This window comes from Macaca mulatta, chromosome 16 (assembly GCF_049350105.2).
Source record: "Macaca mulatta isolate MMU2019108-1 chromosome 16, T2T-MMU8v2.0, whole genome shotgun sequence".
In the NCBI taxonomy this organism is placed as follows: domain Eukaryota; kingdom Metazoa; phylum Chordata; class Mammalia; order Primates; family Cercopithecidae; genus Macaca; species Macaca mulatta.
In genome coordinates, this window is record NC_133421.1 from 90016810 (window position 1) to 90031738 (window position 14929).

Below are 14929 nucleotides of genomic sequence, written 5' to 3' on the forward strand. Positions count from 1 at the left end.
ACAGACACTTGGGAGAACAAGGTGCCCATGTCAGGCTCTGGATTGAGCAATCGTTAAGTTTGTTGTTACTGGCCATCGCTGCCCAGCCCTGTGCTGCTGGATTGTTCTAGAAGGAGCTGTGCCATTGGGGGAGTGTTCTGGAAGGAGCTGTGCCATTGGGGGATTGTTCTGGAAGGAGCTGTGCCATTGGGGGAGTGTTCTGGAAGGAGCTGTGCCATTGGGGGATTGTTCTGGAAGGAGCTGTGCCATTGGGGGAACCCTCAGCAGTGCCTGTTTCGTTTTCTGCCAGCCCCCTCCCCCTGCGTGCTGTGCTGTAGTCATCCCCGCACCCAGCCCCCTCTGCAGGCTCTCTCTTTCTCTTTCATGGCAGCACCTGCATCCTGGCCCCTCTTTCATGCTTTGAAAGCTCCTGCCTGTATCTTCCTGTCTTGGCCCTTCCCAGGGCTAGTGACGCTGTGTTCCCTGCCTGCTGTGGGCTCTTCCTCTCTCCCACTCTCGGGCAGCCCCGTCCAGCAGCAGCCCTGTCCACTTGCCCAGCACATCTCTGCTGCCTCAAGGCATGGGCCTCTCGGTGCTTCCAGTGAGTGCCTGAGCGCATCCAGGTTCTGTGACTCCTGATATACTTGCACAATGTGCAGGGTTGTGCTTAAAAAAAAGATCACACGCTTGGCCGGGTGTGGTAGCTCACACCTGTAATCCCAGCACTTTGGAAGGCCAAAGCAGGCGGATAACCAGAGGTCAGGCGTTCGATATCAGCCTGGCCAACGTGGTGAAACCCCGTCTCTACTAAAAAATACAAAAATTAGCCAGGTGTGGTGGCATGCACTTGTAATCCCAGCTACTTGGGAGGCTGAAGCAGGAGAATCACTTGGACCCAGGAGGTGGAGGTTGCAGTGAGCTGAGATTGCGCCGCTGTGCTCCAGCCTGGGTGACAGAGCGAGGCTCTGTCTCAAAAGAAGAAAGAGAAAAAGACCATGCGTTAGTCCAGGACTATGGGGCTCCTCCCAGGAGGGGGCCCCAACCCCTGATCTGTATGCTTCCTGGGAAATGTGCTTCTGGGGAGGACGAGGAGGCGGGGGAGGGAGGGAGGAGCTTCCTGGGAAATGTGCTTCTGGGGAGGATGAGGAGGAGGGGGAGGGAGGAGGAAGGTGAGGGAGGAAGAAGAAGGCAGGGGAGAGAAGGGAGGCATTACAGGAGGCTTCGAGCCCAGGGGAAGAGAGGTTTGCCCTCGGGTCTGGTGGGTCTGGCGTGGAGGTAGTGGGAGGGCGTGTTGGGAGCACAGTGGGAAGGGGACCCAGGTTTACCTCTGGGTCAGGAGCCTGGCTGTCTCCTGTGTCTAAGGAGCAGGCCTGGGAGTCTGCAAGGACCCTCTCTGGGGTGTGCTTTTCCCCCTCAGTGTCCTAGTCACATCCTGGGAACCTGCTCGTTGGCAGGACCCAGGCTGCCTGGGCTTTCAGGGGAACACCCAGATGCCATTTCCTCCCTCCCTCTTTTCTCCCGTATCACCCACGTTCAGGGTGAACCCAGAAAACCCTGGGGAATGGAGGTGCTTTGGGAATATGGGCTTCTGCCAAGGTCTGTGGTCCCTCCATTGTAGCCACTCCTTGAGCGGCCTGTGCCAGCAGGGAGCAGAGGAGTGGGGGCAGCGTCTCGCCGGGAACCTGAGTCCACAGCCGAGGATGACTGACTCTCCCTCTTGTGTGACAACAGGATTCTGCAGGACAGGGAGATGAAACTGGAAATAATTCAGTCCAAACAGTCTTCCAAGGGACCCTTACTGCTACGAAAAGGTGGCTCCGAGAAGTTTTTACAAATAACATGCTCGTATATTCAGGTGTCTCCTTCACATACCACAAGGAAATTGAGGTAAGCGTTTGGCCAAAGGCTTCTGGGTAGGGATGTGAGTGATCGTGATTCCTTGTGGCCTCAAATCATGGGGTATAGGCTGCTGGCCAGGGGCAGTTGGCCTTCACCTGAGCCTTGGTTCTTCATCTACAAAATGGAGTTGCTCCGGTCTACCCGGCGGGGTGACTCTGAGGCAGACAGATGCCAGGTGCAAAGTGCTGCTGCACTGCCTGGTGTCCGCTGGCTGGGCACCGTCCCTGTGGTGATGGTGATGATAGAGGTGATGATGGTGAAGGTGATGGTGGTGATGATGGTCATGGAGATGGTGAAGGGGAGGTGATGGTGATGATGGTGGTAATGGAGGCGGTGGTGGTGGAGGTGATGGTGGTGGAGGTGATGGTGATGATGGTGGTGATGGTGGTGGTGATGGTGGTGGTGGTGGAGGTGATGGTGGTGGTGGAGGTGATGGTGATGATGGTGGTGATGGTGGTGGTGGTGGAGGTGATGGTGATGATGGTGGTGGTGGTGGAGGTGATGGTGGTGGTGGAGGTGATGGTGATGGTGGTGGAGGTGATGGTGGTGATTGTGGTGGTGGTGGTGATGGTGGTGGAGGTGATGGTGGTGACGGTGGTGATTGTGGTGGTGGTGGTGGAGGTGACGGTGGTGGAGATTATGGAGATAATGGTGGTGGTGGAGGTGACGGATATTCGAACATGCCTGACCTGAGAAAAGTTCATTTTCATTTTTGGCTGGGCACGGTGGCTGATGCCTGTAACCCCAGCTCTTTAGGAAGCCTAGGTGGAAGGATGGCTTGAACCCGGGAGGTCAGGGTTGCAGTGAGCTATGACTGCACCACTGCACTCCAACCCAGGTGACGGAGCGAGACCCTATCTCTTAAAGTATTTTTTTACAGTGCATTTTCATGTGGTTCAACCTCATAGTGTCCCTGCCAAAAATATTTTAATCTGAAACAAATCATGGGGAAATTACGAGACAAATCAGGTCAAAAGACAGTCTACAAAACAGTTGGCCTGATCTTTTCAAAACTGTCAACCTGTTAAAAGAAAAAAGAAAAAAAAAATGACCAGGGAACTCTTCTAGAAAAGAGATGTGATAAGTAAATGCAGAAAAGAGATGTGATAAGGAAGTACAGTATGTGTCCCAGTCAGGACAGGAGCTGGAGCACGAGAGGAACTGGGGTGGAGACCACTTCCTGGGGGCAGCGTCCTCCTCTCCACGTTGCACGTCCTGAGCGGGAAACCTGCACTAGAGTTGTGCAGAGAAGGGCTAGAGTCTTGTGAAACCCTGCCCAGGTATGTAGTGGCAAGACGCCATGATGCCTGCAACTTGCTTTCTAACGGTTTGGGAGAGAAAATGCTAATTTATGCGGAGAGTCCGAAGAGAGAACAAGGAGGGGAGAGGAAAAGTGAAAGCAGCTGTGTGAAATGCGAACAGCTCAGGTCTGGAGTTGAATGAATGTGGGTGGTGGTGTGCTATTCTTGTGACCTTTTTGAAAGTTCAAAAATTTTCAAAGTATAATGTTAGAGATAAATCCTTTCAGAATAAAAAGCCAGTTGTGCAGTAGGAAGACCAGTAGTGGCCCGTGGTTGGGTCTCGGATTCTAGAAAGCCATCCTGGGCTGCTGTGACCTGCCACTAGCACGGCTCACTGTTGACGAAGGTTGAGGAGAGCCCTGGCGTTCGCGTAGTCCCGCGCTCTCTGTATTGCCGTAATGCTGCCTTTCTCCCTTCATGGGAGCGTGCTGTGGCGTTTAGTCGTGAGCGTGGGTGTGACCTGTGTTTGGGTTTTGCAGGTCTGGAGGCGGCTGGTGGAAATCCACTTCCCCGTGGAGCATGGCTGGAAGGAGTCGTTGCTGGAAGACATGGAATGGAGGCTCAAACAGGTAGGAGAAGTTGGGGGACATTCTTTTCCAGGGCGTGAAGGCAAGCTGGAGAACCCCAGACCATTAGCGACAGCCAAGAGATCTCAGCGGTGCCTCTCGTGGGCAGGGACGGGGCGAATCACAGCTCTGTGTTTCTGTTTCTGATCCAGCCCTTACAGTCTGTCCCCAGAAGAGCGCTTTGGAGCCTTACTGAGAGGACAGAGAGGAACAAGGGCCCAGGATCTCACCATCACGGGGGTGCAAGATTTTTCCTGACCCCTTTGTTGGACTTGCGATGGGGATGCTGTGTTTACTTGGCCCGCTGTGCTCAACCCCTTGTGGGAGGGAGCACGTGGGCAAGTGTGGCATCTGGCCAGCTGCTTTGGGAGCTGGCAAGCGCAAGCTCCGTGCGGGCCCTGCAGCAGTGCCCAGGTTGAGGTGCCTGCAACCCCCGAAGCTCCAGAGGGCGGGTGCTCTCTTAGCTCTGCCGTCTATGGACGGTGGTGTGTTATCAGCTCAGTGGGCCCCTTGTCGTGTTGCCTAGGGTGGCTGCCCTCTGCCATCAAGGGCAAAGGGCCAATGTGAGAGCCTCTTTTAGGTACCCATACTCAGTGGGCCCTGAGCTCTCGTCCAGCATGCAAGAAGAATGAGGTCACCTGGACACTTGGAGGATGGTGAAGGCAAAGAATTTTATTAAGCAATGGAAATGACTCTCCGTGGAGAGGGGAGCTGGAGAGGGGATGGGTCAGGTGGGGAATCTTCCTCTGGTCCAGCTACCTCTGGCTGGCTCTTTCCTGAAGTCAGGACGTCTTTCCAAAGTTAAACCGTCTCTCCTCCGAAGTCCAGCCATCCTGCTGAAGTCAAGTCACTGTCTCCAGTCAAGCTACTTCTCTCTCGCTACCAAGTCTGGGGTCTTTATAGGCACAAGATAGGGGGCAGGGTGGGCCATAGGTAGTTTTGGAAAAAGCAACATTCTATTGGTAAAAAGACATTTCTCTGCAAGAACCAATGGGGAGAGAGCACGCACACAGGCAGAGAGGTTCTCACTTTGGGCCATGGGTTTCAGGCTTTTCGATTCAAAGGTGGGGTTTTGCCAGGGACCCGCCCCCTGTCTGCATAGGATTTATCTGCCTCCTGCCTCCCTCAGTGGGGCCCCGAGCATAGGAGGGGCCAAGCCTGCCCACAGGCAGCAAGTCTGAGTGGCCTGTTGGTGACAGGAGCCTCATGAAACACAAGTGGAGAACACGCAGACATGCCCCTCGTGCTGAATTAAGGCCTGAGGCTCAAGGAAAATTAGCTTTTATGTGATACGAGAGTTTTATATGTAACTTTTTTTTTGGTATTTATTTATTTGAGACGGAGTCACGCTCTGTCGCCCAGGCTGGAGTGCAATGGCGGGATCTCGGCTCACTGCAAGCTCCGCCTCCCAGGTTCACACCATTCTCCTGCCTCAGTCTCCCGAGTAGCTGGGACTACAGGCGCCCGCCACTACGCCCGGCTAATTTTTTGTATTTTTTGTAGAGATGGGGTTTCACCGTGTTAGCCAGGATGGTCTCGATCTCCTGACCTCGTGATCCACCCACCTCGGCCTCCCAAAGTGCTGGGATTACAGGCGTGAGCCACCGTGCCCAGCCTATATGAAACTATTAAATGGATCTTTGGAGGGAAAACAGAAACCAGGAAAAATGACCTATTTCTCATAACTTACCTGTTTTTGCAAGCCAGGTGCTTTTTCTGCAGACTGGGAAAAGAGATTCTTTTTTAAATTTTAGCCTTTGGTCCACTGGTGGGGGGCAGGAAGGACATGCTTTGCATGGGTGGGGAGAAGCTTAAAATTGGGGGAAACGGTATAACAGTGGGAAAGTAAAGATGATGAAAGCACTTTGATCCCATAGAATACTGGAGCGCTGCATCCAAAAGCTCTGAAACCCCCCTTCGATTTTTGCAGGAGAAGCCCCTCTCCCAGATCGCTGCCTACTGCAGTAGTCACTGGGACAGCGAAGGCTTAGAGGACAGTGTGGCCAAGACCTTCGAGAAATGCATCATTGAAGCCGTGAGCTCAGCCTGCCAGGTGAATAACCTCTCCTCTCAGGGAAACGGATTCGGGCTCACAGCTGTGTTCTGCCATGACCCAGCTAAGGGCTATGAAGCACCTGCTGGGTCTCAGCTCCTTTGCCAACTCAGAGATTGGGAAGTGGGCACCCTCCTCCCTCGCCCAGGGCAATGGCGCTGAAGTCCGGTTCTCTCCGGGTTCCTCGGTGTGCTGCACGGTCCCTGCTGCTCACGCCATCCTGCAGGTGTTCTGTACGGAATCACGGCCGTGCGCGTGTGGCACAAGTCAAACGGGCTTGCAGGCCGCTCCTCAGATGGCCCCGTTACCGTTGTGCCTGCTGGTTTGCTTGATTGTTAACACTTGCTCAGTAGGTATGTGGGAAAAGACTCCAAAGGTTGACAGAACATTTGTGGAAGCAAAATATGTGAAATGGAAAATGGTATCAATTTATTTAGCTGTTTTCTGCAAAGGGGAAGAGATTGTGCCCCCATGTCTCCCAGGAAGTCTCCCAGGCAATGCCACACGAAGAAGCTCCCTGCTGGCCACGGCTCTCCCCGCTCACATTTCCTAACTGGACACTTAACCCCCCGCGCAAGCACAGCCTTGCTTCCGCAGGGACAGTCCGGAAACATTGAGGTCATCGAATTCCGGGGACCAAGGGGTTCTAATTTTTTAAGTGAGTGATACCTTTGATAAGGTTTTCCTTTCCCTTTTTTGTTAACACGGTTGAGAAATCGTTCATATGCCATACGGTTCATCCGTGAAAAGTTCCAGTTCAGCAGGTTTTGGGGTAGTCACGGATATGTACAGTCATCACCACAGTCAACGACAGAGCATTTTCATCACTTCAAAAAGAAACCCTGTCCCCCTTAGCCATCATCCTCCTCCTCCCCTCCAGCCACCCACTCCCCTCTGCAGCCATAAACAATTGCTGAGCATAAACAATGGCGTCTGTGGCTTTCTCTGTTCTGGACTGTAATATGAATGGAATCATGTATGTGGCCTTTTGGGTATGGCTTATTTCACTGAGCATAATGGTTTTTGTTGCTGGTTTTTTTTGTTTTTGTTTTTTTTTGAGACAGAGTCTTGCTCTGTCGCGTAGGCTGGAGTACAGTGGCCTGATCTCAGCTCACTGCAAGCTCCGCCTCCCGGGTTTACGCCATTCTCCTGCCTCAGCCTTCTGAGTAGCTGGGACTACAGGCGCCCACCACCTCGCCCAGCTAGTTTCTTTGTACTTTTTAGTAGAGACGGGGTTTCACCGTGTTCGCCAGGATGGTCTCAATCTCCTGACCTCGTGATCCACCCGTCTCGGCCTCCCAAAGTGCTGGGAATACAGGCTTGAGCCACCGCGCCCGGCCTGGTTCTTTTTTGAGACAGAGTTTCACTCTTTTTGCTCAGGCTGGAATGCAATGGTGCGATCTTGGCTCACTGCAACCTCTGCCTCCCGGGTTCAAGTGATTCTCCTGCCTCAGCCTCCCAAGTAGCTGGAATTACAGCTTCTTTTTGTTTAAAGAGTCTTTTAATTGTTTAAAGAACAATGTGCCACCACACTTGGCTAATTTTGTATTTTTAGAAGAGACAGGGTTTCTCCACGTTGGTCAGGCTGGTCTCGAACTCCCGACCTCAGGTGATCTACCCGCCGTGGCCTCCCAAAGTGCTGGGATTACAGGTGTGAGCCACCGCACCTGGCTGAGCATAATGTTTTAAAAGTCCATACAGGCTGGACATGGTTGCTCACACCTGTAATCACAGCACTTTGGGAGCCCAGGAGTTCAAGACAAGCCTGGGTGACAGAGTAAGACCCTGTCTCTATAAAAACTAAAAAACAAAAAAAATTAGCCAGGCATGGCAGGGCTCACCTATGGTCCCAGCTACTTCGGAGGCTGAGGTGGGAGACTCCCTTAGGCCCAGAAGGTTAAGGCAGCAGTGAGCCATGATCACACTTGCACTTCAACCTGGGGGACAGAGCAAGACCCTGTCTCAAAAAGCAACAACAACAAAAGTCCATCCATATTGTAGCATGTGTCAGTATACGTTAAGTATTCCTTGCCCAAAATGCTTGAGACCAGAACTGTTTTAGATTTCAGATGTTTTCAAATTTTGGAATATTTGTATTTACATAATGAGATGTCTTCCGGATGGGACCCAGAGTCTAACCACAAAATTCACTTGTTTCATGTACATCTTATGCACATAGTCTGAAGGTAATTTTATACAGTATTTTAAACAATTTTGTGCATGAAACAAAGTTTGTGTTAAGTATTTGTATGTTGAATTTTTCATTTGTGGCATCATTATACTCAAAAAGTTTGGATTTTAGAGTATTTTGGATTTTGGGATTAGGAATGCTCAACCTGTATTTCGTTTCTTTCCATGGCCAAATACTATTCCCTGTTTATCCACTTGTCCATTGATGGCCATCTAGGTTGCTTCTTTGGCTATTATAAATCTGTTGATACAAATGTTAGTGTACATGTTTATGTGTGGGTATATGTCTTCATTTCTCCTGGGTGTATACCTCGATGTGGAATTGCTAAATCATATGGTAACTCCATGTTTAATTGTTTAAAGAACTGTCGGGCCGAGTCCCACAGCAGCTGGACCATTTTCAATCCCTCCAGCAGCATAGGAGGCTTCCGGGTTCTCCATATCCTCACCAACATGTATTATCTAACTTTTTGATTCTAGCCATCCTAGTGGGTACGAAGTGGTATCTCCTTGTGGTTTTTGTTTATTTTTTGAGATGGAGTCTTGCTCTGTTACCCAGGCTGGAATGCAGTGCCGTGATCTTGGCTCCCTGCAACCCCTCCACCTCCTGGGTTCAAGCAATTCTCCTGCCTCAGCTTCCCGAGTAGCTGGGATTACAGACGTGCACCACCATGCCCAGATAATTTTTGTATTTTTGGTAGAGACGGGGTTTCACCATGTGGGCCAGGATGGTCTCGATCTCTTGACCTCGTGATCTGCCTGCCTTGGCCTCCCAAAGTGCTGGAATTACAGGTGTGAGCCACCATGCCCAGCCTCATTGTGGTTTTTAACTGCATTTCTCTGATAACTAATGATATCAAGCATCTTTTCATATGCTTATTGGATTTGTTTGTATCTTCTTTGGAGAAATGTTTATTGAGATCTTTTGCCCCCATCCCCAATTTTTTTTTTTTTTTTTTTTTGGAGGAAAGGTCTTGCTGTGTCACCCAGGCTGGAATGCAATGGCACAATCGTGGTTCATTGCAGCCTCAACCTCCTGGGCTGAAGTGGTCCTCCTACTTCAGCCTCCCAAGTAGCTGGGACTACAGGCATGTGCCACCATATTCAGCTAATTAAAAAAAAATTTTGTGGGCCAGGCGCGGTGTCTCACACCTGTAATCCCAGCACTTTGGGAGACTGAGGCAGGTGGATCACGAGGTCAGGAGATCGAGACCATCCTGGCTAACACAGGGAAACCCGGTCTCTACTAAAAATACAAAAAATTAGCCGGGCGTGGTGGCATGTGCCTGTAGTCCCAGCTGCTTGGGAGGCTGAGGCCAGAGAATCGCTTGAACCTATGAGGCAGAGGTTGCAGTGAGCTGAGATTGTGCCACTGCACTCCAGCCTGGGCGACACAGCGAGACTCTCTTTTTTTTGTAGAGACAGGGTCTTGAGATGTTGCCCAGGCTGGTCTTGAACTCCTGGGCTCACATGATCCTCCCTCCTTGGCCTCCCAAAGTGTTGGGATTGAAGGCATGAGCCACTGCACCTCACCTCTTTTGCTCATTTTTTAATTGGGTTGTCTTTTTATTATAGAGTTGGGAGTCTGTATTCTATATACAAGTCCCTTGTCAGATATCTGATTGCAAGTATTTTCTCCCATTCTATGTGTTGTTTTTTCATGTTCTTGATGGTTTCTTTTGAAGCACAGAGTCTTTAATTTTGAAGAATTTGGGCATATCTGTTTTTTCTTTTGTTGCTTGTACCGTTGGTGTCAAAGAGTCCTTTGCCAAATCCTAGGTTGTGAAGATTTACTCCTGTGTTTATTTATCTCTAAATGTTTGATAGTTTTAGCTCTTACATTTAGGCCTTTGATCCATTTTGAGTTCCTTTTTGTATATGGTGTATATGGTGTGAGGTAAGGGTTCTGTTTCATTCTTTTGCATGTGGACATCCAGTTGTTCCAGCGTTTGTTGAAAGGACTCTACATTCCCTGTTGAGTGATGTTGGCACTCTTGTCAAAAATCTGTTGACCATACATGTATGGATTTATTTCTAGATTTTCAATTCTATGTATTGATCTGCTTTCGTATCCTTGTGTCAGTACCACACCGTTTGGACTACCATTGCTTTCTAGTAAGTTTTGAAATTGGGACATGTGAGTTCGTATTTTTTTTTTTGTTCTTATTTTTCAAGATTGTTTTGGCTATTTTGGGTCCCTTGCAATTTCATAAGAATTTTAGAATCAGTATGTCAGTTTCCATTGACAAGGAAGTCAGCTGGGATTCTGATAGGGCTGGTATTCAAAGTATAGATCACTTTGGAGAGCATTGCCTGTCTTTTTTTTTTTTTTTTTTTTTGAGACAGAGTCTTACTCTGTCACCCAGGCTGGAGTGCAGTGGCATGATATTGGCTCACTGCAAGCTCTGCCTCCCGGGTTCATGCCATTCTCCTGCCTCAGCCTCCTGAGTAGCTGGGACTACAGGTGCCTGCTGCCACGCCCAGCTAACTTTTTTTTTGTATTTTTAGTAGAGATGGGGTTTCACTGTGTTAGCCAAGATGGTCTTGATCTCCTGACCTCATGATCCACCAGCCTCTGCCTCCCAAAGTGCTGGGATTACAGGCGTGAGCCACTGTACCCAGCCAGCATTGCCATTTTAACAAGGTTAGGTCAGATTTATTTCATTCAATTAGATCTTTTTTTTTTTTTTCCTGTTTAGACGGAGTCTTGCTCTGTCGCCCAGGCTGGAGTGCGCAAGTAACTGGGACTACAGGTGCCCACCACCACACCCGGCTAATTTTTGGATTTTTAGTAGAGACAGGGTTTCACCATATTGGTCAGGCTGGTCTCAAACTCCTGACCTCAGGTGATCCACCCGCCTTGGCCTCCCAGAGTTCTGGGATTACATGCCTGGCCAATTTCTTTTAACAATGTTTTGTATTTTTCATAGCTTAAATTTTGCACTTGTTAAATTTCTAAGTACTTTTTTTTGGGGGGGGGTGCTATTGTAATTGGAATTGTTTTCTGAATTCCATTTCCAGATTGTTCCTTGCTGGTGTCTAGACACACAGTGCTCCGTGTGTCTTGTATCCTACAACATTCTGAGCTCATTTGGTAGCTCAAATTGCGTGCGTGTGTGTGTGTGTGTGTGCGTGAGAGAAAGAGAATTAAATTTTCTATACATAAGATCATAATTATCTGTGAATAGAGTTCCACGTCTTCCAATCTGGATGCCTTTTATTTCTTTCTCTTGCATAACTGCCCTGGCTAGAACCTCCAGTACAACTTTGAATGAAAGTGGTGAAAGTGGACATCCTTGTCTTGTTCCTGATCTTAGGAGAAGCTTTGAGTCTTTTGCCACCAGGTGTGATGTCAACGTGAGCTTTTCATAGATGCCCTTTGTGGAAGTTCCTTTCTGCTCCTCATTTGTTGAATGGTTTTTTTTTTTTTTCCTTTAATCATAGAAGAGAGTTGGATTTTGTCAAATGCTTTTTCCGTATCTACTGAAATGATCACGTGATATTTTCCTATTGTTATTAACTGATATTTGATGTTAAATCAACCTTTCATCTCTGAGATAAATTGTACTTGATCATGGTGTATAGTTTCTGTAACATGTGGCTGGATAAGCTTTTATCCTTTTAAATGTCAGAAAGTATCTATTATAAATTAACCTTGTGGTTTTTACTAATTACTGAAACGTTTTGCAGAGACTTTGAACCTAAGGAAGAAAAATATTGTTTCTCGGAGGAGAATTAAAAAGAGAATGAAAATGTATATGTTGTTTGTAGGCAGCTTTTTAAAAGAATTACATTTAGAAACATAAAATATATGCTATATTAAGGGTTTATTCACTTTTGGTGTTTTTCATGATATGAGAGTGCAAAGAACATATAGAAACTGGCAGTTAGCCAGAAGGAAGGAGGGTGACTGGTGTTGGTGTGTGTTTGTGTGTGTGTCTTCAAATCTCTGGTGCTGGACACTTAAGGAGGCAGTATAAAAGGAAATGAAATTCTTCTAAGAAATGTGAAGTGTTTCACTATCTTGCTCTTTTTGTGGCCTTATAAAACAAGTTACAGTAGGTTTCTGAAATGCTATTGAGTAGGTAATTTGCTTTTGTTATTTCAAAACAAACTAATGAAAAACTTCTAAATGTCCCTTTTTTATGAATTTTCTTGTAGTCTCAGACCAGTATCCTTCGGGGGCTCTCTTGCTATAATCTGCAGAAATTTGGTACCCTCTTGTCTGCTGTGATCACTAAGTCCTGGCCTAGGAACAATGGGGAAGCCGTGGACAACTTGGATGACATTTTAAAACATCTGCTCACGTGGGCAGATGTCAAGCATCTCTTCAAATTGTGTGGTATGTTTGCGGGAGTGCTGGGAACATGAGCTCAGTGAAGGTGGTGCCTGTCTGACTCTGGGGAAGGTGGGAGGCAGAAGATTTTACATGATGATACTGAATTGGGATGGGCTGACGTTAGACAAAGGCTGCAGTTTGGACAGAGAGACTTTGGAAGGCTCAGAGTGTCTTGCGTTGTAAATAATGACTAATGCTAACAGCCACTATTCATTGAATGCTTGATGCACCCTAGTGACTGTACTGGCCCAGTGCCCTTGAAACAGCCCTTCTGAAAGTCCCCTTTAAGGCCCCCAATTTTCAGATCAGGAAACAACTGGAGAATGCATTGTGACTTACCTAAGGTCTCAAAGATTATAAGTAGTAAAAACTAAAATCCAGACCCAGGTATGTCTTGCTTATTTGGAGATCAATGTAGAATGTCTAAGCCAACACTGATGACCTCAACAGAAAGTGAAGTACTGGGCTGTCTGATTTCCCACCCAGCCCCCTCTGCCCCAGGTGTTTTGTGATCAAGGAGGGAGAGAGACATTCCATCCTAAAAACATTAGAGTCCAGTTGATGTGTGAGACCTTAGATTCCTCTCTTTTAGTGAGAGGGCACCAGATGTGGATCAGCCAAAATCAATGCTGAGCTTCCTACGGATCCGGGAAGTTGTGGGGAGCAAATAACTGAATTGATATGGGAGTGCATAAGTGAAAGCTACTCTCTTAAAAAGATCATTTTTGTGTATTTGCGTATGTTTGTTTGTTTATTTATTTATTTTTGAAATGGAGTCTCGCTCTCTCACCTGGGCTGGAGCGCAGTGGTGGATCTCAGCTCACTGCAACCTCTGCCTCCCGGGTTCAAGCGATTCTCCTGCCTCAGCCTCCCAAGTAGCTGGGATTACAGAGGTGAGCCACTGTGCCCGGCAATTTATTTATTTTTAAAACAAGGTCTTCTCTGTTGCCCAAGTTACATGTAGTGCAGTGATGCCATCACCGCTCACTGTAAGCCCCGACCTCCCAGGCTCAAGTGATCTTCCTGCCTCAGCCTCCCAAGTGGCTGCTACTCCAGGCATGCACCACCATGCTCAGCCTGTTTATAAGTTGGATAGAAATTTTTAGAGCACTTTTATGTGTAAAGAAAAATTGAGCAGAAACCACAGAGTTCTCATCTGTCTCCCCCACCATCACTCAGGCAGTACCCTGGTATTAACATGCAGCATTAGCGTGGTGCTTTTGTTACAGCTGACAAGCCAATATTGATACATTGTTATTAACTAAAGTCCATAGTTTACAGTAGTGTTCATTCCTGATGTTGTCCATTCTCTGGGGTTTGGATAAACCATGGCCTGTGTCCACCATTCCAGTATCGTACAGAATAGTTGCGCTGCCCTACGAAATCCCCTGTGCTCCCGCACCCACACCCCCTCCATTTCCTTTAGTCTTTTCCAGAACGTCCTATAGTCGGAATCTTATAGGATGTCGCCTTTAGACTGGCTTCCTTCACTTAGTAATATGTATTTACGTTTCCTCCATGTCTTTTCATGGCTTGAGAGCTAACTTCCTTTTACTACTGAATAATATTCCATTGTATGGATGTGCTACAATTTGCTTACCCGTTCACCTAATGAAAGGCATCTTGGTTGCTTCCAAGTTTCTGCAATAATTAATAAAGCTACTATATTTGTATGTTATGGTGCAGATAAGCTTCCTCTTCTCCTACTACTGTATGGCTCTAATATTACTGGGAGAGAAATCCTCTGTGGTTAAACTAAACATACATAAAAATTCTGCCCTCTAAATTTGTCATAAAATCAATTCCAAGATTTTACAAGATAATGAAGATTACAGAGTATAAAGTTATCACGTGGCTGTTTCTCTCTTTGCATATGCTATGAAAATGTCTCCCTAAGACCATCTTGATATGCTTTGCTAGGTATGTCTACATCCCCGATGCAGTTTCTTCTGCTGTAGATATTCCTAGGGTGGGGGCTTTTTAAAGAAGATTCTGCGTATTCTATTTAAAAAATATATTCAGGCCAGGTGAGGGGATTCATGCGTATAATCCTAATGCTTTGGGAGGCCAAGGCGGGAGGATGTCTTGAGCCCAGGAGTTTGAGACCAGTCTGGGTGACAAAGTGAGACAAAAAATTATCTCACATTGTCTCTACAAAAATGTTTGAAAGTTTACCAGCCTTTGTGGTATGCACCTGTATTCCTAGCTACTCGAGAGGCTGAGGCAGGAAAGTCAGAGATTGAGGTTACAGTGGACTATGGTTGTGCCACTGCACTCAAGCCTGGGTGATAGAGTGAGACCCTGTCAAAAAAAAAAAAAAAAAAAAAAAAAGTCAGTCCATCCATATGCTGAAGGGGACATGGGTTTTAACCTGAGAAATGTGTCTCCCAGCTGATTTTGGCCATTGAGGGAGTCTGCTTCATGGACAAAGAAGTTGTTCAGGGGATGAATCTGGGCAAGACCTAACCGTCATGGGGGAAAGCAGAGGGGAGTGGAGGGACTGGCGTATCTGGAGACACTGGCTAGCTGTTGCCTGTGTTTGAGGAAGTGGGGGCAGAACAAGAGGTTATTTGGAATTCCCATGCTATTGGCAATGAGGTGG

The 14929-nt window shown here is 47.7% G+C and overlaps 1 protein-coding gene across 9 annotated transcripts in view; it reads left to right on the forward strand.

Moving 5' to 3' along the window:
• RNF213 (ring finger protein 213) overlaps window positions 1–14929 on the forward strand; it is a 134153-nt gene that overhangs the window by 52067 nt on the left and 67157 nt on the right. For all 9 annotated transcript variants that reach the window (XM_077973145.1, XM_028836895.2, XM_028836894.2 and 6 more), the window contains 4 exons: window positions 1711–1866; window positions 3659–3748; window positions 5676–5798; window positions 12150–12330. In XM_077973145.1, the coding sequence (XP_077829271.1) occupies window positions 1711–1866; window positions 3659–3748; window positions 5676–5798; window positions 12150–12330 (550 nt within the window). The remainder of the gene's footprint in view (window positions 1–1710; window positions 1867–3658; window positions 3749–5675; window positions 5799–12149; window positions 12331–14929) is intronic.